Raw genomic sequence first — 25,198 nt, forward strand, 5'->3', positions numbered from 1 at the left:
AACGAGGAAATGGTTAGATGTTAAACAGCCTTGAATACTCTTGTATAAATATCAAACATTTTTTAAAAACTTATTAAATTAAAGCCTTCATCATTTGACCAGGAATCCACGTCTCCACAGTACAGCTTAAGATTCTGTTCCTGATTCTTTACAAAGTTGGGAAATAATGATTTCTGATTTCTCTGTGGCTTCTCTGAAGTCACATGACACAGAGACACATTTGCTGCATATCAGAGCGCAATCAACAATGAAGGATATCACCAAAGACCCAACTGGAACAGTCAGGGTTTTAGGGGCGCCAATGCTAAAGAAATAAAGTCTTATATATAAGGTCTTCAGGACCACCGGCAAAGCACCAGGCCTGCTGGCTTATGTAAGCAACCCAGAATTTGTTTATCCAACAGATCTGACAGCGCGTGCTAACATCAATATAGAAAAATCCTGAGGGAGGCTGGAGGGATGTGTCTATTTATAGCACACATTGCTTAAATAAGCTCAGCAGCTGATAGACCATGTCACAGACCAGTCTTCCCCCAGATGTTGTAGGACTCCAAATCCCATCAGTCTCAGCCAGCTTGGCCAACAGAAAAGAATAGTGAGAGCTATAGCCCAAACCTTCGGGGCAGGGAATTAGATTGCAGAAGGTGCTATAGATCATAAGCTAATTGAACTGATAGCCTCTTGAGTCACGAAATTGAACCACCCCAAAATTTGGTTTCAGCAAAAACCATAGGTCCATCTTTCTCCACCCACTAATGTTCTCAACATACTTTCCTCATCCCGTTTTGGGGCACTCTTAATTTACATTTTGCATTCTGTTTTACACTTTTTGCATTTTCAGACCAAAGCGTGACAAGACTAAAAAAAAGAAAGAAATTAAGGCGAAAGTATGCTACAAAACAATCATGGATCCTGTGAATGCCTGGTCTTACACTGATAAATAAAATAGCATATTGGCCATCTTCTGGTTAAAAGGTGCAAAGGAACATTTAAGCAGAAAAGGGTGTCCGAAACTCCAAATGATTGTTCTATCAAGACCTCTACCAAAGCATAAAAGAGCTACAATCCAATACAGTGGACGCTTGGGTTGCGAACGTGATCAGTGCAGGAGGGATGTTCGCAACCCGCAGCGCCGCGTCTGTGCATGGGCAGGTTGCGATTTGGTGTTTCTGCGCATGCGCGAGCACCGAAACCCAGAAGTAACCTGTTCCGGTACTTCCGGGTTCGGCGTGGTGCACAACCCAAAAACGTGCAACCCAAAGCATCTGTAACCTGAGGTATGACTGTACAGTGGTACCTCGGGTTACAAACACTTCAGGTTACAGATTCCGCTAACCCAGAAATAGTACCTCAGGTTAAGAACTTTGCTTCAGGGTGAGAACAGAAATCGTGCTCTGGCAGTGCAGCAGCAGTGGGAGGCCCCTTTAGCTAAAGCGGTGCCTCAGGTTAAGAACAGTTTCAGGTTAAGAATGGACCTCCAGAACAAATTAAGTTCTTAACCCGAGGTACCACTGTAGTCTACTTGTGATTTAAAAGTTGATAGTTAAATTATGGATGCTTACCAATAGAGCAAAGGATACTGGATTAAAAATGACCTCAATCTGTAGAAATCTCATCAAGTTTCATGCTGTTAGCCAACGAGGCAACTTAGCAGGGGCAAAACTAAGCCCTGGTGATTTCAATGGGCCACAGCCAACAGTCTCTGGATCGGGTCCCAGTGACTTGGGTCACTGAGTAGAAGAACTCAAGCTACAAGGCAAAGAGTTGAATCCAAAACTGTCTGTGCACTAGAAGAACGTACATCCGCTCACACAACGGGCCTTCCATCTCCTTCCTCTTACAGCCTTCAAGGACTCTCAAAATCTGCCCCAGAGCATTGGGGGACCCCTCAAAGCAGGTTCTGGGGTTGCACAGGGAACTGTAGCCGGGGGGGGGGGAGCAGGAAGCGAAGTCCCACTGCAACAGGCAAGAAGTTCACTGGCGCAAGGTTGGGTTCTGCCCCCAGAACCCATGTAACATCTTCGTTATTCTTTTAAGCAAAACTACGCTATTGAGTCCGCAAATTAGGAAGCAAGATTATACCGAGCAAGACAACTGGTCCATCTACTATCCCCCTGGGCCAACAGTGGCTCTCTGAGATTTCAGGCCTTGGATATACTAGGAAGTGAGCCGCAACAGCAAATTGTGTGGCTCTACCACATACACACAAAAAAGAGGGTGAAGGAAAGAAAATGAACATTTCTTAGGCTTACTTCTTATTTTACTCCTGCCAGTACAAAGCTTCCTTAGGCTTTGTATACAGTGGTACCTCAGGTTAAGTACTTAATTTGTTCCGGAGGTCCGTTCTTAACCTGAAACTGTTCTTAACCTGAAGCATCACTTTAGGTAATGGGGCCTGCTGCTGCCGCCGCGCCGCTGGAGCCCGATTTCTGTTCTCATCCTGAAGCAAAGTTCTTAACCTGAAGCACTATTTCTGGGTTTGCAGAGTCTGAAACCTGAAGCGTATGTAACCTGAAGCGTATGTAACCCGAGGTACCACTGTAGATCACTTCCGGCACAGTTGAAGTATCTTGTAAGGATGCCATGAAAAAACATGAAGGAAAATGGCTACATGAAATCAAACCCTGTGTGCAGAAAAAAACCCTCTCTGTATTTTTTTAAATAAGCAAACTTTTCTTTTTGGTCAAGGAAGATTCCTCTGTTTTTCTATTCTGTGTTTTACTGGAAACTGGAATTGAGATTTTGCTGTTTACAAACTGCTCTGTTTTTGGTTTGTCTTTAGACAAAATAGGGGGTGGGTGGGAAGGTTTAACAAATAGAAAAAAGTAATACGTGAACCTCCAAGCTCAAAAACCAGCTGTTGAAAGGCAAACAGCACAGGAAAGCTACTGCCTTCATGCCCTCTATGTGGGACTTCCTGCAATCATCCCAAAAGGCCACGCTGGAGGAAAGGACGAGAGGCTTCCAGCCAATATTATCTTACGTTCTCTTGAAATCACCATTACTTTCCAACCAGTGACATTTCCTTTCGACACCCACCAGAGGGCACCAAAGGAACACCACAAATCTTCCTTACAGCAGCTGGTCGACATGTGCTCTGCTTAAAGTATCTCTCAAACTGCTATATTTTTTTAATAATAATAAACGAGTTTAGAAAGCTTTTCCGGCAACCAATTCCACTACTTTTCACAAACACGGTGCCTTTTGCTTCATCTACTTTGCCATCACCTCAGACTACAAAGCTGCCCAATTAGGGATTTAAAGACAACCCTACCTTGCAAACGACAATTTGTTGCTGTAACATCTGCTTGCACCTTTTAAAAAAGAATTATTGGCAGAAAGGGGTAGCCTATATCACAGAACAGTGGGCCTTTTTATAAAAAAAAAAAAAGTACCGTATTGGCCCGAATAAAAGCCACATCTGAATATAAGCCGCACCTTTAAAATGGGGGGGGGGAGAGGGGGGGGAGAGAATAAACTCTGAATATAAGCCACTCCATTCCTCCCTGCTCCTGGCTGCATACCGTAAGGTGGCGAGTATAAGCCACACTTTAACTTTTCACGGTGGGAATTTGAGGGGAAAGTGAGGCTTATATTCAGACCAATACAGTAGATGCCCAACATCTCCCAGCCCTGAAGAATTATAAACATAGGTTTTTTTCTTCAATTAAAAAGATGGGTGAGATAGCTCACCTGTGGCCTTGCAGAAGTTGCTGGACTACAACACCCCAACATCCTTGACCACTGTCCAAGCTGCTTGGGGCTGATGGGAACTGGAGTCCAACAACATCTGGAGGTCCCCACACTGGAGTGGCAGCTGTTTACGCACACTCCACTTATACATAGAGCTGGGCGACATCTGGTTTCCAACACTGCAATATATATCACCAGCTAAACGTTGTGATATATAGACACATCATGATGTCCGAAGTAAGTATGGAGCTATACAGAGGCCTTGGGCGGCTTCACGGTTCTCCCACATTGCGATTTATGCACAGAACACACACCCAAACGTCATGATTTGCGATATACTGCTGGTTATGAAACCGATATCATGGTAGGGACTTCAAACCGGGTTTGGATGATACACGGGATAACCCATATCGAGATCCTGGAGGGCTGCCGGTCGGTGTAGACCAGGGGTCAGCAAACATGTTCAGCAGGGGGCCAGTCCACTGTCCCTCAGACCTTGTGGGGGGCCGAACTCAATTTTTTTGGGGGGGAGGATTAACGAATTCCTACGCCCCACAAATAACCCAGAGATGCATTTTAAATAAAAGGACACATTCTACTCATGTAAAAACACGCAGATTCCCAGACACAGCTGTCAACTTTTCCCTTTTCTTGCAAGGAATCCTATTCAGAATAAGGAGTTCCCAGACCATCCGTAGGCTGAATTTAGAAGGCGATTGGGCCGGATCCGGCCCCTAGGCCTTATTTTGCCTACCCATGGTGCATACAGTACTGAGCCGGATAGGGCAATGGTCCGACAGACACCTTCCCATATGTTCTGGCAAGCTGTCAGTCCCCAACACCAAAGCTCTTCCGAGAACCGGGGGGGGGGGGGAGAGAGAGACACTTGCCTCAAGCTCTTTCTTAAGCCGGGCCTCTCGCTCGGCGCTGAAGTCGAGTTCGCTGGCCTGCTGCCTCAGCCCTTCGGCGCAGCTGTTGTGTTGCATCTCCATGTCTTGCATTTTCTGGTGAAGACTCTGCATTGCGCTGTTGCTGTCCTGATAGAACAGAGGGAGAGGGGGGTGGTTATTGCTTGAGCCACAAGCAGAGAAGTCAAAAGAAGATGACCCCCTTAGTAAAGGGACCTCTGACCATTAGGTCCAGTCGTGGCCAACTCTGGGGTTGCGGCGCTCATCTCGCTTTACTGGCCGAGGGAGCCGGTGTACAGCTTCCGGGTCATGTGGCCAGCATGACTAAGCCACTTCTGGCGAACCAGAGCAGCGCATGGAAACGCCGTTTACCTTCCCGCCGGAGCGGTACCTATTTATCTACTTGCACTTTGACGTGCTTTCGAACTGCTAGGTTGGCAGGAGCAGGGACCGAGCAACGGGAGCTCACCCCGTCGCGGGGATTTGAACCGCCAGCCTTCTGATTGGCAAGTCCTAGGCTCTGTTGTTTAACCCACAGCGCCACCTGCGTCCCTGACCCCCTTAGTGCTAAGGACCAAAGAGAAGGCCTGCTTTGGGGTTCCTTGAATGTTTCAGACCCCTACCGTCAGTAACCACGTAGTCAAGCGTCACACCCACCCCAAAGCCCCATCTTCCTTGGTTCTAAGGCTGCGGTCGTAGTCACAATTATCCGGAAGACTGTTCCATGGACCGGAGTTTTTTTTTATTAGTTCCGGCCCCTCTCAGGTGGGCGCTATTGAATGAGGAAGGTGCTCATAACGAGTTCCAGCACCTCTTTTTCTAGCAGAATAGCACTGCATGCAACCAATAAGGTTTATAAGAATTTGGGACTGAAGTGTTTGGCAAAGTTGCCCAGAGATTCAAAGGCACGCTAATTTTAAGTGCTTCAAGGTCATACTTCTAAACTGGTTTACATGTCTATGTAAGGAGCAACGTGCTTGAATATTCTTTTTCTTCACCTGCAATACATAAATTCCTTATTATTTTATACCCCACCTTACCCTCCACAGACCTCCATGCGGAGTTTATAGTTCCCACTGAGGTACATTAGATTGATTGGTTTGTTTTTATAAGATTTAAATACAGTCGTACCTCCGCTTACGTATCCCTCCGCTTACGTAAACTTCAGGATACGTGAGCGGCAAACCCGGAAGTACCAGTATATTTCTGGGTTTTTGCCACATGCGCATGCGCAGAAGCGCTCTACCGCCACGTGTGCGTGCGCAGAAGCGGTCCCCTCCAGCGGACCTTGGGATCCGACCGGAGCTCCAGAATGGATCCCGTCCGCAACCGGAGGTACCACTGTACCGCCCTCATCGTAAGATCTCAGGGCAGTTCAAAGAATAAAATACAAGATAGACAAGTACATAAAACGAAACAGCAAAACTATAATCCTCCCTTCCCACAGTCACATTTAAAAGGCTGCAGAATATTATTCGGCCCAAGACCTGGTTAAAGAGGAACATTTTCGTGGGGAGCCACTGCAGAGAAGGCCCTGTTCTCGTGTTGACACCCTCCGGACCTTACAAGGAGGCGGCACAGGAAGAAGGGTCTCAGAATATGATCTCAGGGTCCGGGTGAGTTCATATGGGGGCGAGGCGGTCCTTTAGGTATTGCGGTCCTGAGTTTACAGTTGCAGTAATGGCTGGCCCAACACTACCTAGTGAGCTTCATGGCTGGGGGGGGGGGGCGGGATCTGAACCTGGAGGTCCCCAATCCTAAGCCAACTCGCTATCCATCTGGTTTCCACACAGTCACACAAAAAAGAGCCGCAAAAACAAAAATGCAAAATAAATAGCAAAAACAGACAGACCTTAGTATAACACTCAAAACAGAAGCGTAACACTCAAAACGGAGCACGTTCGGCTTCTGAAAAAAGTTTGTAAACTGGAACGCTTACTTCCGGGTTTGCAGTGTTTGGAGTACCAAGGCATTTGAGAAACAAGGGACCATTGCAAAACCAAACACATTGCACAGCTTCCTTTCCGGAGAGTGTGCCTTTACAGCAGATGAGAGGTCAACCTGCAAAGCAAACTGCAAAGCCTTGCAAATCAGAATTTGGACATTTGTATTTAGGCCTCGCTTCCGCCAAATCATTCGCATCACCTGCTACTTTTCTGAGCCTTTTAAAAGCAACTGCTGCGGGAGCAAGAGAACGAAGACGGCGGAGCTAATACAAAACGCTTCAACTGAAACCCCTCCCAAAGTAGAAAAAAGATGTACAAACACTACTACGTCAGAATCTAAAGAAGCTATAAAATGATGAATTTTTAGATAGAAGAATGGAGGCCTTTTGTGGGCTTTAAAAAAAATACAGTCAAATGAAATCATGGTCAGGATTCAGGCAAAAGCAGCAATAGAAAAACGACACAGTAATTGTAATAGAGAAACTTTTGGCAATAATATATTGCAGAAGTAAAAAAAACACTGTGGAAGCAAGGGTGAGAAGTCATCTTATGTAATAACATAATGATTTGATTTGAAGGTTTCTGTGAAAGTATTTGAAATATTTAATAAAAATTATATATATATATTTTAAAAAGAATCCAAAAAGGCTTTTTCCCGTGAGCAAAATACTCAAGAGGCTAGATCTGCAGATCTTCTTCTTCCTGCAACGTATTACAATCAATTTAGCAGAGAGACTATTGTGCATTGGTTATCAGTTTGGCCGTGTGCTCAGCACACTCGTAAAAAACAACTTCCGCGGGGCATGTATTTACCGCGGCTGCTTAACTGCCCAATACGATGCTTCCTCCATCATTAATTTCTAAATGTGTTGGTCTTGTTTTAGCTCCTCTGTGCGGGGGAGGAAAACACATATAATTAGCTCGTTGGGCTGATAAGACTTCGTTGGGGAGATCAGGGTACTTAAGGCGGCATTTACAGCTACCCGTTTAGTTTCCCCTGCAGCACTGCTTCCCGGTCTTAATCTCAGACTCAAGTCGGCTCAAGGAAAAGGTTGCTGCAGGGTCACAGCCAACGAAAAGAAAAGGAAAAAACCCTCCAGAGCCAGTGTGTTAAAAGAACGCATTCAAGAAAAAAGCAAGCAGCCTGAGCTCTTACGACAACTTGGCCTCCTGATCCCGTCACAAGTGTCAGCGTGACACAACAGTGCAGAAAGCTTGACCCCGCTTCCCACAGTAACAATATTATCTTAGTTCTAGGAACAAATAAAGGCTCTTCTTGATTCTCGGAGCACTCCGTTCTGACAGCTGCCCAGAACCAAAACAGACGACACCCTGATATAACTGTAAAAACTACTCTGAAAACTTATTGTTCCAAAAATGCAACCTTCATCTGGTTGTAAATATTAAGATTATACCAGCAAAAATGAGTCTTTCTGTAAAAAAAAGATTTAAATCAAGTCTTACTTACTTACTTGTAAGTAAGTAAGTAAGTACAAGTAAGTAAGAATGGACATGCTAGGTACCAGCCAGGACGGTGATGGGCAAACTTGGCCTGCCAGCTATTTTCAGACTACAATTCCCATCATCCCTGTCCACTGGTCCTGTTAGCTAGGGATGATGGGAGTTGTAGTCCAAAAACAGCTGGAGGGCCAAGTTTGGCCATCACTGAGCCAGGAGAAAACTTCCTGTTTCCTCCCGAGCTGGGACAAACTTCCTCTGCATGTGACTAGATGTGGTAGTGGCCTAATCTGGGCAGGTGAGCACACCTCCTTTTGCTCCTCTTCTCCATTTTGCTTTTCTGCGTTTTAGGAGAAGTGACTGCTCAGTCGCACTCACTTAGGAACTAACTCCCTTATGGGATACTTCCACATGTATATATATATACTTTTGTAACCTAAGCCTGCCTTCAGGGATCCAACTGTGAACTGAATGAATGTGAGTAAACTATTATATTGAATTAAATGAGATTGTCATGTCTATTCTTTTTAAGAGGGACAAGAAGAGATATTACTAGGAATCCTATAAAGAGAGGCTAAGACGAGCCTGCAACAAGCAAACCACGGTGTATTTAAAGGGGAATGTTTAAATTCCGCTAAGATATAGAACTTGCTAACGCAAGTTAGGAAGGATATCATTAAACAATATATCCTCTCCTACCTCCCTGAACATGCCCAGTGTCACAGTCTGGTTCACGGGCGATCAAAGTCCTGGCAGGGGACGTCAGGACCAGGGGCAAGATGGCAGGGTGGGAGCAGGAATGGGGGTCCAGAAGCCAGGAGTCAAGAAGTGAGGGGTCCGAGGGTCAGGAAGCAAGGAGTCAAGAAGTCAAGGGTCCAAGGATCAAGAAGCAGGGAGTCAAGAAGCCGAGGTTCAAGGATCAGAAAGCAAGAAGCCAAATGCAGCAAGGCAGGAAGAATGTTGCTGTGGCAAAGAGCCGAAGGGAAATGCTGACCTTATATCCCTTCCCGGCTCTTGCCACCAGGTGCTGTGAGTTGCCAATCGGCCTCACCTGTGCGGCCGCGCCTTGCTCTTCAGAACAAATTTAGGAAGGCCCCAGTCCAGCAAAGTCTGTTGGTCACAGGGCCTGGCTGCTGCATGCACACCTGACACACTTAGTGCCAATGGATTTTCAGCATGGAAGGGCAATTTTCATCAGCTGGGGGAATTAAGGAATAAAATTACCAGCCCTTGCTATGGTTCTGGTAAGTACCGTATTTTTCGCCCTATAGGACGCACTTTTTCCCCTCCAAAAATGAAGGGGAAATGCGTGTGCGTCCTATGGGGCGAAGGCAGGCTTTCGCTGAAGCCCGGAGAGCGAGAGGGGTCGGTGCGCACCGACCCCTCTCGCTCTCCAGGCTTCAGGAGAGCCACAGCGGCAGTCCCACAAGGTCGGGGGACAGCGGGGAGGCGGAACGCCGCCATCCCGCTGTCTCCCAATGTGGTTTGGAGGCTGACGGCGGGGAGACGCGTGCTTCTCCCGGCCGCCAGCCCCGCAAGCTCCGGGGACAGTGGGGAGGCGCAGCGCATCTTCCCGCTGTCCCCGGACCTGGTCTGCAGGTGGGCGGCGGGGAGAGGAGCTCTTCTCCCCGCCGCCAGCCCCGCAAGCTCCGGGGACAGCTGGGAGGCGCAGCGCGTCCTCCCGCTGTCCCCGGACCTGATCTGCAGGCGGGCGGCGGGGAGAAGCGCTCTTTTCCCTGCTGCCTGCCCCACAAGCTCCAGGGACAGCTGGGAGGCACAGCGCGTCCTCCCGCTGTCCCCGGACCTGGTCTGCAGGTGGGCGGCGGGGAGAAGAGCGCTTCTCCCCACTGCCGGCCCCACAAGCGCCTGGGGGGGGGGAATATTTTTTTTTCTTTATTTCCCCCCCAAAAAAACTTGGTGCGTTCTATGGGCCGGTGCGTCCTATGGGGCGAAAAATACGGTATCTCTCTCTCTCTCTCTCTCTCACACACACATATCATGCCCAATATTATTTTTTAAAGCCAGAAATGACTTCCAACCATGCAATAATTTTTCCTATTTGATGCTGTTGGTCAGGCACACAGCAGCTGTCAGAAGGGTCATCCATTGTTAATTTAGGCACCTGGTTTGAACTCCATGAAAGATGCAGAAATAATAGACAGCACAAGCCTGCCATCTGTTTGTAAAAACAACAACAGAGTTTTTGAACCCGCCTTTCTGTCTTATCAAAAAGAAGGCCAAAGTGGTTAGCGACAAAATTTTAAAATAGTTCCATTTTACAAAAGAAGGGAGGCAAAACAAAAAAAGCAGCAGCAAATGGAGAGAGTAAGAAAAGATTCAAATGTGTGAGGCTGTTATAAAAATCATAACCACCACTTTTGCATAGGTCAAGAGCAAGACGTTGCATCCAGGCTATGCAGAAAACATGCAGAGCCAAGACAACCAGCTCCTTTTCAAATCTGTACTTCGTATATATCCCCTAATGTAGGAGGCATTTCGAGAGAAGCAGGCATCAGCCCAGCAATTCCTAATGTGCAAAGTTTTGGGCAGCAGATGGAGAAGATAATTTCAATCCATTGTCAATATCTGCTTCTAAGCATTATATAAATAAACTGAACTTCAGAAACATAAACAGAGTCGTCGTTTTCAGTTCCTGAGGAAGCATAAATCAGCACCCACCTGCCACCTGCGCCTTGGAAAAGCTGTCTCTAAAGAATCAGAGTCATCTCCCTCGTAACTAAGCTAACAAACAGGCTTCCTCTTTAGGCTGTTTCTTGTACATCTTAAGGTTGATGCACTACATACTAAAGAAAGGTTGGAAGGAGGTGACCGATTAGCTAGAGCAATGCTTCCCAAACTTGGGTCTCCAGCTTCTTTCTGAGACCCGAGTTTGGAAACACTGATCTAGGGCCTTGGCCTTCTAGGTTCTGTGGGATTGGTATTTTATTTTGTTTCTGTATAAAATCATATTATACAGTGGTACCTCGGGTTAAGTACTTAATTCGTTCCAGAGGTCTGTACTTAACCTGAAACTGTTCTTAACCTGAAGCATCACTTTAGCTAATGGGGCCTCCTGCTGCTGCCACGCCGCCGGAGCACAATTTCTGATCTCATCCTGAAGCAAAGTTCTTAACCTGGAGCACTATTTCTGGGTTAGTGGAGTCTGTAACCTGAAGCCTATGTAACCTGAAGTGTATGTAAATCGAGGTACCACTGTACAGTTGTACCCTGGTTCTCAAACGGAATCCGTTTTGGAAGTCCGTTCAACTTCCGAAAACGTTCAAAAACCAAGGCGCGCCTCCCGATTGGCTGCAAGAGCCGATTGGCTGCACTCAATCAGAAGCCGCGTCAGACGTTCGGCTTCCAAAAAACGTTCGCAAACCGGAACACTTCTGAGTTTGTGGCATTCAGGAGCCAAAACGGACGGGTACCAAGACTGTCAAGAACCAAGGTGCGACTGCACACACAAAACAAGAGTGGATCAGTCATTTGCCCTAAATAGTTTACCAAACTCAAGAGCACATGGGGAAGAGAGGAAGACGAAACCTTATTGCATGAGTTATGTTACGTTGGATCTCATCCATACAGAGCAGGGATCAACAAACTTTTTCAGCAGGGGGCCGGTCCACTGTCCCTCAGACCTTGTGGGGGGCCAGACTATTTTTTTTTGGGGGGGGGGGTGAACGAATTTCTATGCCCCACAAATAACCCAGAGATGCATTTTAAATAAAAGCACACATTCTACTCATGTAAAAACACATCAATTCCCAGACCGTCCGCAGGCCAGATTTAGAAGGCGATTGGGCCAGATCCAGCCCTGGGCCTTAGTTTGCCTACCCATGATACAGAGGATAGGAGGGAGGGAGGGAGGAGGGGAGCAGTCCCCAAATCGACTCATTTGCACTCAAACAGTACGACTAAGTATGAAGTTGAAATACCAGGGGAGACTTGAGGATTTTAAATTTTTCCATGGCCCAATTCAAGTAGCTGGAATTAAACATTTTATCACCACAACTTCAACGGAAGGGAAACAGAATGGACCCAAACTATGTGGGCTTCAATGAACTGCAGACCCAGGTGTTAAAAATAAATTTAAAACTCTACTGTCGTATTCTGTGTTTCTGGCCACAAGATGATGCTGTTGCATTTGTTACAGAATCTCTGGTATTCCTTGGATAAGAGAATACTAGGCAGATAAACACCCCAGGTGGAAGGAGCGACTTAAAAGCTTGGTTAATTCTCCTTATTTCTAAGGGACAACTCTTCAAACGGTTTCTGGTCCAAGGCTGCCTTTCTGTCTGCTACCAGGCACTGGCCATATTTGCATGTGACAATAAATCAGGGTTTTGGCTTATCATGGTTTATTGTGGACACACAGCATACTCAAAACAAAAAAATTCCTTCCAGTAGCACCTTAAAGACCAACTAAGTTAGTTCTAGGTATGAGCTTTCATGTGTATGCACACTCCTTCAGATACACACGAAAGCTCATACCTAGAACTAACTTAGTTGGTCTTTAAGGTGCTACTGGAAGGAATTTTTTTGTTTTGACTATGGCAGACCAACACGGCTACCTATCTGTAACACAGCATACTGGTCAATTGCTCCTTCCTCCTCCCTCCTCCTCCCTTGATGCAAGCAGGAGAAACAAACCCGGAAGCCACAATTAAGCTTCTGGGATTGTGGTTTCTTGCTCACTAACAAGCCAGGAAACGACGACCTGCTATCAGTTTAAAAATCCGGGCTTGTTAGGGAGCGACTCACCACAATCCTGGGTTGGGGGGGTCACAGGAAGCCAAGCTTAATTGTGGCTTCCGAGTAAGTTTGTTTCTCCCAGTTGGAAACCAGGAGAGGTTGTGCACACGAGCACATGGCTCATGCGCAAAAAGCCACAATAAAAAGCAGCAACCCTGGATCCAGCCTCCCAACCTGATTTTTGGTGATTCTCTAGCAAGCATTTGCATGCCATGATTGAAATCTGTTTTGAAAGGCAAGGCTAAAAGGATCAGATCTTCCTGTTTGAAGCCTGCAGTTCGATTGTTTGTGGACAACGGAAGGCAGGCGTTTTGCAGAGAAGCCACAAAACACGCTAACACCAAAAGCTTGCCATCCCACATCTTGCCTTATTTTAATGTGACAAGCCCCCCCCCCAAAAAAAACCCCAGCATTCATAGTTGCACCACAGGGCAGAGTAGGGAAGTGTCAAAATAAATAGCAGAAGAAAACCTGGTCAACGTCACAGAGTGTTCACGAACTCTGACATCTAGATCAGAAAGGTACCAGAGACATGGGAGCATGTAGGGCAATATGTGTAGGAAAAGGGGGGGGGGACAACTTTTATGAACTCTCTCATTGCAAGTCCAAAAAGACATCTGCTTTTCATTTCCACTTGCCCCTGAAAGGCTCAGACTCACAGTAATAATAAGTTAAATTATGTTATCCAGTGCGCTTAAAGAATTACAGTGGTACCTCGGTTTTCGAACAGCTTAGTTCACAAACAACTCTGAACCCAAACACTGCAAAATCGGAAGTAGGTATTCTGGTTTTCAGACTTGTTTTTTCGAGTTGAATGTTTTGAGTCCCCTTTTGTTTCCTGTTGTGCTGCCAATTTGCACACACACACCCCATCGTAATTTAAGCCTTCCGTTTCTGACTGCAGTGTTCCAAGGTGATATTTGGAACTTATATTTGGTGCTTTTGTTTTTGCTATTTATTTTGCATTTTTTTGTTTTGAGGCTTTTTCAGTTAATTTGTTTTTGTGGCTGTGTGGATCCCAGTTCAGCTACTGATTGATTGATTGATTGATTGATTGATTAACTGATTGATTGTGTGACTGTGGAAATGGATAAAAAAAAACCCATCCAAACAATGACTATCATCAATGCAGGTAAGATTTTTTTATTATTATTTTAATCATCTAGAATACTGTTTTATTTATTTTATAGTACAGTACATTGATTATTGCTTTCATTTGATGGATCAATTGTCTTGTTAGACAGTAAAATTCATGTTAAATTGCTGTTTTAGGGGTTGTTTAAAAGTCTGGAACGGATCAATCCGTTTTGCATTCCTTTCTATGGGAAAGCATGCCTTGGTTTTGGAATGCTTTGGTTTTGGAACAGACTTCCGAAATGGATTAAGTTTGGGAACCAAGGTACCACTGTAAATGCATGCTAGGTTTAGTTCATCACATATAGACATTAGTACGGCTAAAAGTAGCATTGCTGAACATGACCAGGAATACCTGCAACAGAAACTGGAGTTCATTTCTTTCTGCTTTCCACCGAGCCGCCTGAGACCTAAATTCCTTTGCTGCCTCCTCCCTGATCTCTGCCTCTATTATGCTCCTCTGATTCTGGTGGTGCTCCAAAGTCTCCTTTGTATGGATAAAGTTTAACTTTTATTTAATTAAAACATAGGTACCACATGAAATAAGGCCACATGCATTTGATTCCATTTCTCTAATGTTATCAGCAGAGAGAGGCCATTCCCACAAGACTATCTTCCTTCACTCACTAGAAATTCAGCAGGCTGCATGTGTGAATGGGTCTTTGCATCAAACATGTTAGTCACATGTCATGGAGCCTTCAAACCACGGCTTGGAAGACTGGGAAAGAGCAACAGTGAATTGTCTAGCTCAGCAGCTCTTCTTCCTCTTTCTTGGAGGGGAGAGGAAAGTTAACTTCCACTTCTAGTAAGCAGAAAGCCATTGTAACTAACTGCTACAAGTGATGGTTTACTCAAAACATCCTTGCCTGCAGACCGGAATCTCAAATGACAGTATGACCTGGCTTTCAGCACTGGTAAGTTTGGATTGACTTGTTTTGCTATGCCAACTTTCTGTATACCTGTTCAATTTTTCATGTACATGGGATGGGGGAAGTCATCATCAGAAAAACCTACCACACAGAGTTAAAAGGGAAGGGAAGGGCATAAATGCCACCCTATGCTCTTTGGAAGAAACACAGGTTGATAAGAAGAAGACAGTACATTGTTCCAGATTCTTCCAATTAGGGCAGGGCGATATCTGGTTTTCAACACTGTGATATATCACCAGCTAAAGATTGACTCGCACAGGACGACGAAGAGAAATGAGGCCGGGAAGAGGCTGGCGCTGCAGCATAAAGGCTACTGGACACGCCCGCCCCCACGGCACCTGGTTGGACGGCCACCGGGGGGGGGGCGTGAGTGCCAGCCAGGTGAGCTGGAGGCAGGGGGCAACGCCCCCTGCTAGGAGCGGTGTTCGGGCTCCTGCCCACAACCACTCCCCTCTCTTTCAGGGAGGAGAGTCTTTGTGATATATCACAATGTCTGAAATAAGGATGGAACTATGTAGAGGCGAGTCCCAAAACTCTCAATTTGAATAAATGCATACCTTCAAAATACTGTCCAGTTTAGCCTTCTCCTTCAAAAGAAATTCATATTCACTGTTGCAAGTATCAATGATGAGTTCTTTTTCAGAGATGTCGTTGATGAGTCGTTGCTGGTCTTCGTCCCACTGATGTTTAGCTATGCGATAGGTTCTCTCTGTCTCATTCAACTTGTGCTGCAAAGCTCTGATTGTTGCTAATGGGAAGAGAAACAAACTAGTTCAACTTAAAAGCACTGCTGAAACATAATTAAAACCAGCAAAAGTTTTAAACCTTTTTCTTTTTGGTTAATAAACCTAGTCTTATACACGGAAAATACGGTACTTCCTTTGCATGTGACTAAAGGTGTGTGTGCCCTTACCTGCCCAGGTAACAAACTTCCTCTCTTTGTCCTCCTCCGTTGTCGGAGCAGCTTTTTAGCTAGAGATGCTCTGTTGGCTTCCAGTCAACAGAGGACACTGGGATTATCCAGTATATGGATATACTTTGTAATTCAGTCTGCCTTCAGGGATCCAACAGTGAACTGATGATATGAGTAAACTTATTTTATATACTTTACACAAGACTGTGGGGTGTTTATTATTTTAAGAGGGAGTTTGAAAGCACGTCAAAGTGCAAGTAGATAAATAGGTACCGCTCCAAAAGGAAGGTAAACGGCGTTTTCGTTCGCTGCTCTGGTTCGCCAGAAGCAGCTTAGTCATGCTGGCCACATGACCTGGAAGCTGTACGCTGGCTCCCTTGGCAAATAAAGCGAGATGAGCGCCACAACCCCAGAGTCATCCACGACTGGACTTAACGGCCAGGGGCCCTTTACCTTTACCAGGAACTTAATATTGAGAGGCTTAAACAAACCTGCAACCAGCTACCTGCGTAAAAAAGGAGAATGTAAAACTCTGCTAAGTTATAGAACTTGCTAGCGCAAGTTAGGAAGGATATTAATAAACAATATATCCTCTCCTGCCTCCCTGAACATTCCCACTGTATCCTCCAGAAGTCACTGAACTACAATTCCAATAATTCCTGGCCATGCCAGCTGGCACTGATGGGAGCCAGTGTCTAACAACATCTAGATCAGTGGTTCTCAATCTGTGGGTCCCCAGATGTTGTTAGACTACAACTCCCATCATCCCTAGCTAGCAAGGCCAGAGCTCAGGGATGATGGGAGTTATAGTCCAACAACATCTGGGGACCCACAGGTTGAGAACTGCTGATCTAGATGATCCCAGGCTAGAGAAAGCTACATCAGTTGAAACTCAGACAGATTCTTGGTGTCTCAGACTTTGAAGACCAAATGGGAAATAAACAAATCCTTTAATCTGAAGACAAAGCAGGAGCTGGCAAGAAAAAAGGTGACGTTTTGTCCAAGGTAGTAAATTTTCAAGCGACTGTGATCCGCTGAAACCTGTAATTATGATTCCTTTCAGGCACACAGATTCTACTGTTGCCACGGGGTACTGCAATTGCAAGCGTGTGGATGAACACAATTTCGGACCACAAAGACTTGAACGACAGTTCCAGTCATTTAAAAATAGGCAAAGAAAGGGAGCTTTTGCGGGGAGGGAAACAAGGTGTAAATCGAGATGGAAAACACTAAATCAAATGTCACAACTCAAACACCTTTCTGAGAAAAACAAAGAAAAAAAGTCCACGTTAACCTTTCAGACAGCATGTCTGAACATATCACAGAGCAGAAATTATAGCACCAACCCAAAGCAATCAAAGAAAGAAAGGGAGAAATCTCTAAGCAAAAGGAGAGAAAAGGCATTAATTAAACCACTACCCAGGAGAAAATGAAGAAGCCAGATAGTCTGGATTCAGTACCAATGGCTTCTAATTCAGAAACTGAGTGATAATTTAGGTTTATTCAATAGCCAGTGGAAAAGAAAGGTGCAGAAAGCCAAAAGCCTTTCACTTGTATATTTCCCCAAAGAAAGTTTTTGTTCAAAATATGACAAGGTGACTCAAAAGGAAAGTCATTTTAAAAAGAAAAGTCATTCTAAAATACACGCTTTTTAGAATGTAGTGAGGGGTGTGATTTGGTGTATGTACACAAAGCAAAGCAAATCACATGTCAGATTTGAATCTAAAGCGTTTATTGGTGGCATTTTCGCAGCTTCTGAACTATGAACGTGAACAGAATTTTAATCCCATAATTAAAGATGCAGGATAGATGAATTTCATTAACACTTACGTTTTGGGGAAAGGGGGCTACAACTTTTTTTTAAAGACTAGGATAGCAAAGAATCTAAACTGATCACATAGGAACAGGAAAATGGTGAGCAGTGAAAGAAAGAAATTGAGAATGTTCATCATTTTATTTATGTTGGGTAGTGGGGTTTGCAGAAGGTAAAGAAAGGTGCAGTCAGTGGAATCAAGTCAGCATATCAGTTTAGACGACAAAGGCTGTGTTTTAGGACCATTCATTTTTGAGTAGGATGACGCAAATCTTACCTTGAAGCTGTTCTATTTGCATGTCGGCTTCACACAACTTGCCTTCTGAGGAATACCGTTCTATACCAACTTCTTTCCTTGCAAAAGCCAGCTCATACTCCAGGCTTTGCCGAACAGCTTCGCCTTTCTCTACCTCAGCTCGCAATTTGGCAATCTGGCTTTCATAGTTGGATAGCTGCAAAAGGAATGGCCCTAGGTAACCACCATTGATGACGGGTACAATATTTCAAGAAGCAAATGGCTAAAGTCATACAGTGGTACCTCAGGTTAAGTACTTAATTCGTTCCGGAGGTCCGTACTTAACCTGAAACTGTTCTTAACCTGAAGCACCACTTTAGCTAATGGGGCCTCCTGCTGCCGCTGCGCCACTGGAGCACGATTTCTGTTCTCATCCTGAAGCAAAGTTCTTAACCTGAGGTAATATTTCTGGATTAGCAGAGTCTGTAACCTGAAGCGTATGTAACCTGAAGCGTATATAACCCGAGGTACCACTGTATTTGGAAACTATTTTACAATAGCTTCTAGGCAGCTGATGCCCAATGTGAGAAAGAAGTGGAAAATGTAGAAGGAAGAACTTTAATATTAAGATCGGATGGAATCTCATTGGAATGAATTCACTGAACTGGACTGGAAATGGATAATTCTGGTCTTAATAATGGGATTTTTAAAATTATTTTTTTACTTTTGAAAGTCCTCTATCTTGATGAGGACATACACAGGGAGATGGGTGATGAAGGGCTCCGTGTGGGAGATAAGGAAGAAAGGATCTCCCAGGGTAGGAGGGCTTGGGGAAGAAACAGGAGCTCCCAGGTGAGAGCTGGGAGGGTCTACTTTTCTGTACAGTGGTTAAGTTGTGGGTGAACATATCAGACGACACAGTGATTCTTCAAACAGCTCTGGTTTATTCACAGGCCAGAACAGAACTGAACTGAAGGGTTCAGTCAGCCTGCTTATACAGAGCTCCACTAGAACGCAACGGTAACCATTTTCTGTAACTATCCAATCATTGTACGTCACTTTCAATCCCTTATTTGCATATGTGGACCTGAGTGAAAACTATCTACAGTATCTCCCTGCTGGCCCAGGGTGAGAACTTCAGTACATAACCGTGGTACCCCGGGTTAAGAACTTAATTCATTCTGGAGGTCTGTTCTTAACCTGAAACTGTTCTTAACCTGAAGCACCACTTTAGCTAATGGGGCCTCCTGCTGCCGCCGCACCACCGGAGCACGATTTCTGTTCTCATTCTGAAGCAAAGTTCTTAACCCGAGGTACTATTTCTGGGTTAGCGGAGTCTGTAACCTGAAGCGTCTGTAACCCGAGGTACCACTGTATATGGAGAAAGGATGAGATATAATTGTGATAGTGGGCTTTTATATCTATTTTCTTCTCCTTTTTTTCTCCCTTGTCTTTTTTTCCCCTTTTTATTTCTTCTTATTTTGGTCCTTCTTAATTTTTTAGACCAATTTGGCTTTTGTTCATAAGGGCAGAACATCGTCCCTCAGCTGGGACAGAATACACACAGGGAAACTGTGTGGTATTTGATCAATCAAATCAGATAAAAATAGTATTTTCTCCCTTTGCAGAATGCATCTAAGAAAGGAGAAATAGACATATGTGACTTTTCCTTATTAAGAAAGAAGCTCAGTGGGAAAAGAGAAAGGCCAAGAAAATTTTGAGTGACAAAATAATCTCCCTCCTTTCACATCACTCTCCAGTGAACACCAGGTGTCATACTGTACAAAATGCAAATTACTGAGCTACTTCTCCACTAGAACTGGACTTTCATGTTATAAAGTCAAAACTTTCATTTGTTTCATCATAAAACAAAGCAGCAATTGAATTCCCGTATCTTAAGAAGCACTTCTAAATGTTGACGTAAGACAGGTAGAGCCTAGGACCACACCAACATATGCCACCACAAGACAAGCCATTGTATACACAAAGATTTTGCATGATCATGAAGTACTTACTTCTGCATTATGTTTAGCAGTTATATCCAGTTTCTCTTTCTTGGCTTGATGGAGTTTTCTTCTCAGGTCCTCCTTCGTTTCCATCTCCGGCTCGCTACGATTGCATGGAAATGTCTTTCCAGCTTGCCTGCTCCGAAATGCAGAGATTTTAATTGACGGTGATCTTGCACTCAGATCTGCTTTGAACTTTAAATGATCAAAGCTTCAATTCTAAACTCATCTGGCTCATTGAAATATGCCAGAGACCTGGCTATTCGTGAAACTGTACTAAAACCCAATCACAAATAACATTCTATCATGTTTATTTCAAGCTTCAAAAACCGTCCAGGATATCCGCACTGCTATTTCTTATCTCTCTCGCCCTGACCTAGCCACTGTGATCCATGCGACGGTCACCTCCAGACTGGATTATTGTAACTCGCTCTACGTGGGGCTGCCCTTGAGACTGACCCAGAAACTCCAGCGGGTGCAGAATGCCGCGGCGAGACTCCTTATGGGGTCTTCGCTGCGAGATCACATTCATCCAGTACTATACCAGCTGCACTGGCTCCCGGTGGAGTACAGGATCAGGTTTAAGGTGCTGGTTTTAACCTTTAAAGCCCTATACGGCCTAGGACCCTCGTACCTACGGGACCGCCTCTCCTGGTATGCCCCACAGAGAAACCTACGGTCTGCAAATAATAACATCCTCAAGGTCCCAGGCCTCAGAGAGGTTAGGCTGGCCTCAACTAGAGCCAGGGCCTTCTCGGCTGCGGCTCCAATCTGGTGGAACGCTCTGTCACAAGAGACTAGGGCCCTGCGGGACCTGACATCTTTCCGCAGGGCCTGCAAGACAGAGTTGTTCCACCAGGCCTTTGGTCAGGGCGCAGCCTGACTCCCTCCTCTGGCAACCTGCACAGAATCTTGCTTAATCGGTTGCCATTAATTTGATTTTAATTAATTTTTATAATGAAATATTTTGAATGTGTGACTATTTGATTGTTTGATTATTTGATTATTGTTAGCCGCCCTGAGCCCGGCTTCGGCTGGGGAGGGCGGGATATAAATAAAAATTATTATTATTATTATTATTATTATTATTATTATTATTATTATTATTTGTTGCTGTCATAGTTTGTCTCCTAGTATGAAAACAAAAGTTTTCATATTGTGGCCAGAAGAACACAAAGTCTTTCTCAGATGTGTGGGAACGTTAAAAATGTCTCTGCTTCTACAATTCTGATTCAAAGTCCAGAGTTTTGTTAAAATAATGGTCTGTATTTGGTAAAGATACTTTGTATGGGAATGCTGACAATTTGTAATAAATTTGTAATAAATTTTGTTCATGCCCAATAGGGAGGAATTCAATGTCGTGGTAAGGCAATTGTTCTCTTACGGCAAGCATTTTGGCTTGTTATAATAATAAATAATAAATAATAAATAATAAATAATAAATAATAAATAATAAATAATAAATAATAAATAATAAATAATAAATAATAAATAATAAATAATAAATAATATTTTATTTATATCCCGCCCTCCCCAGCTGAAGCAAGGCTCAGAGCGGCTAACAGCAATAAAAGTAACACAACATTCTAAAATCAATTCATTTTAAAATCAATTCAAATCAAATTAATGATTATATGGAACAGTCCCCCCCCCTCCTCCTGGCTGTTATAAGGTTCTACTGGAGCCCTCCCCCCAAAAAATGCCAACTGGGGGGGCAGGGAAACGCAGGGCAAAGAGAAGTAGGAAGAACCACTGTGCCAGCAGAATTATTATTATTCTCATTTATTCAATTTATACACCGCCCTATACCCAGAGGTCTCAGGGCGGTTCCCAAACAAGACCACAACATATAAAATCAAACTGATTCCTTGTGGAGGGGTCTCATCAGCTGAATCCCACCCAGAGTTCCTCTCTGTTTAGCTAGAGAAAGGTGAAAGCCGACAATCACTGTTAGCTATATCAACACTGACTGGTGCATTTCTGAAGTGTTTGGTGATGAGACAGCAATTCAATGACATTTCCAAGAAACATGGAAACCCAATTCTTCTTTTCCATACGAATAGCACTGAACCATTTTTGTTTAACCAGATCATGGTTAACATTTGATAGAGCCACTAAGGGGCAGATAACTGGCTTTGGGTGTTGGCTCTTCCCCACAGGTGGAAACAGGCCATCCCTGATTAATCTGTAGTCACTGGGAGTCTTTAGCAATGAACTGAGCTTAGCATGGCTACCCTTTCACAACTGAGGAGGTAGCTCATAGCTGGAGCCTCCAGACAACAGAAAATCCATACAGAAATGCCACTGTAGGGGATCTTTTAAGTTATGCCCACATTGTGTTCAAAATTCGCCAGGTGCAAGGGGCATTTCACTTGCGACCAAGTGAAGATGCCTGGGCACCAAGATGGCAGCTGATGCTGCCACCACCTGGAGGTGCATGCCTGGGGATCCTTGGACCTTGAGTGTTGTCACACACTAGCAACACGTCCTGTAGAAATAAGGGAAGTGGGTGGCGCTGTTGTCTAAACCACTGAGCCTCTTGGGCTTGCTGATCAGAAAGTCAGTGGTTCGAATTCGAACGGGGTGAGCTCCTGTTGCTCTGTCCCAGCTCCTGCGAACCTAGCTGTTTGAAAGCACACCAGCGCAAGTAGATAAATAGGTACCACCGTGACGGGAGGGAAACAGCGTTTCCATGTGCTCTGGCACTCGTCACGGTGACCCATTGCACCAGAAGCGGTTTAGTCATGCTGGCCACATGACCCGGAAAACTGTCTGTGGAAAAACTCCAGCTCCCTCGGCCTGAAAACGAGATGTGTGCCTCAACCTCATAGTCGCCTTTGACTGGACTTAACCGTCCAGGGGTCCTTTACCTTTACCTTGTAAAAATCTGTTATATTCAGTGCCAGATTTATATATAATCTAAACAAGCTATAGCTTAGAGCCCCACTCTCTTGGGGGGCCCCAAAAAATTTAAAGGTAAAAACACCTGGATGTACATTTCCAAAATATAAGATAAAAAAAAAACAAATAAAATAAAACCTTCATACAGCAACAGTGTTTTGTGTTGTGTAGGCTCCTATGATGTAAATAGCGGCCTGCTAGCCTGCTCTCTAAAATATCACATATAAAAGGCCCCTTCAGTAGCTTAGGGCCTCATCAAACCTAAATCTGGCCCGGGTTATATTTCATCTACACAATCAGAATGAATTTCAGGAACCCAAAAGTCGTATTAAAAATATGACCTTTGAGACATCTGGCCCAAAAATGGCAACTAGGCATTCTGTTTTGGTGGCTGCAAACCTGGTTTAAGGAGCCATTTGCTGCCTAGCTCAGTGTTTCCCAACCTTGGGCCTCCAGATGTTTTTGGCCTACAACTCCCATCATCCCTAGCTAGCAAGACCAGTGGTCAGGGATGATGGGAATTGTAGTTCAAAAACAGCTGGAGGCCCAAGGTTGGGAAACACTGGCCTAGCTTATATATCTGAGTTTCTAGCACTGCAGGGGAGGTTCATAGATTAAAAGCAATAGTATGGGTGAATCTACTGTGGCAAGCAACCAGGTTGCTGGGTCCTTCAAAATGGCTTGCTTTGTATCAAACCTTAGTGGGAATGGTGTTTGAGCAGCCACAGCTGGCAATATATGATTCAAGCCATATTTCCAATTAACGAGAAGCAGAAAGAGAAGCTGATTGGTTTGAACTGTGTCAAGAGGAAACAGGTTTGCACCAGATGAACACAGCTGGCAGTTTAATTATGGCAATATTAGTGTTGCTGCAATACAAATGCACGCAATTAATTTAATGTTCTATTTCGGGCATGGAAAACACAACTTGTTAGAAGCCAGGTATGACTCTTACCTCAGAGACATGCATTTAGCATCTCAAGTAAAAACAGGGGGTTTAGACAAATAATAATACTGCACCCTGATCTTACTGGTGTTTTCTACGGGAGCAATACTCAAAGCAAGGGGAGCAGAAAAACAGAAACACAGTTAAATTAGTATTTAGAAAGAAATTATGCAATGTGTAGGGCAGAGCAATGATACATAATTAACAACAATACATTCACAGACTGCCAGTAGGCCTCTGAATAGATAAAAAAGATAAAGGAACGCTGAATGGTTGAGTCCAGTCAAAGGCAACTAGGGGGTTGTGGCGCTCATCTCGCTTCAGGCCGAGGGAACTGGAGTATGTCCACAGACAGCCTTTCTGGGTCATATAGCCAGCAGGACTGAACCACTTCTGGCACAACGGGACACCGTGATGAATGCCAGACCACATGGAAACACTGTTTACCTTCCCGCCACCCTGGTACCTATTTATCTACTTGCACTGGTGTGCTTTGGAACTGCTAGGTTGGCAGGAGCTGGGACAGAGCAATGGGAGCTCACTCTGTCAGGGGATTCGAACTACCGACCTTCCCATCGGCAAGCCCAAGGGGCTCAGTGGTTTAGACCACAGCGCCACCCATGTCTCATCATGCCTCTGAATACCAATTGCTGGGAATAGCAGGTGGGAAAAGTGCTATTGCACTCCTGTCCGACTTGCAGGCTGCCCGCAGTCATCTGGTTGGCCACTGGGAGAACAGGATGCTGAACTCGATGGCCCATTGGCCTGATCCAACAGGTCCTTCTTGGGTTCTTATAACTGGAGCTATGACACGGCTGCCTCTACCAGCAGAATGGCAGCTCTGACCCATGTGGGCTCAACCCAGGTAGAAAGGCAAGGGAAACACATCACAGAAAACATAAAAAGCAGGGTAGACACAAGACACAACCCCATCACCTCTGGAAACACAGGAGCAGTAGTTGTTAACAACAACTGTTTCTGTTTGAGAATTCCAGGTTGATGATTCTTGGGACGAGTTATGGAAAAGGGATTATGAAATTTACTGCTTTTTATACGTTAAAGAGAAAACTATCCTAAAATGATGTCCTGGTGGTAAGGTAAAGGTCCATTAGATCCAGTTGTGGCCGACTCTGGGGTTGCGGCACTCATCTTGCTTTACTGGCTGAGGGAGCCGGCATACAGCTTCCGGGTCATGTGGCCAGCATGACTAAACCACTTCTGGCGAAACCAGAGCAGCACACATAAACACCATTTACCTCCCCGCCAGAGTGGTACCAATTTATCTACTTTGCACTTTGACGTGCTTTCAAACTGCTAGGTTGGCAGGAGCAGGGACCGAGCAACGGGAGCTAACCCCGTCGCGGGGATTCGAACCGCCAACCTTCTGATCAGCAAGCCCTAGGCTCTGTGGTTTAAGCCACAGTGCCACCAGTGTTCTGGTGGTATTTAGCACCAAATAAATTGGGCCAAGAATTCGTCCCTATTATGCCTATAAGAAAAGCTTCTGGTCTTTTGGGAATAGCCCATTTAAACATTTTCTTCATTTCATGATCTATCATTT

At 44.8% G+C, this 25,198-nt stretch overlaps 1 protein-coding gene across 2 annotated transcripts in view; it reads right to left on the reverse strand.

The window, feature by feature from the left end:
- Window positions 1–19,949, reverse strand: part of CCDC171 (coiled-coil domain containing 171) — a 199,105-nt gene extending 179,156 nt beyond the window's left edge. The window contains exons 1-5 of one of the 2 annotated variants that reach the window (XM_081844814.1): window positions 19,800–19,949; window positions 17,827–18,001; window positions 15,381–15,571; window positions 14,250–14,381; window positions 4,580–4,730 (exon numbers count right to left, since the gene is read on the reverse strand). In XM_081844814.1, the coding sequence (XP_081700940.1) occupies window positions 4,580–4,730; window positions 14,250–14,381; window positions 15,381–15,571; window positions 17,827–18,001; window positions 19,800–19,883 (733 nt within the window). In that variant the 5' untranslated portion in view covers window positions 19,884–19,949. The remainder of the gene's footprint in view (window positions 1–4,579; window positions 4,731–14,249; window positions 14,382–15,380; window positions 15,572–17,826; window positions 18,002–19,799) is intronic. The other variant, XM_081844815.1, reaches the window with a different exon arrangement.
- Window positions 19,950–25,198: the final 5,249 nt, after the last annotated feature.

This window comes from Podarcis erhardii (genome assembly GCF_964252035.2).
Source record: "Podarcis erhardii genome assembly, chromosome: 17".
NCBI lineage: Eukaryota > Metazoa > Chordata > Lepidosauria > Squamata > Lacertidae > Podarcis > Podarcis erhardii.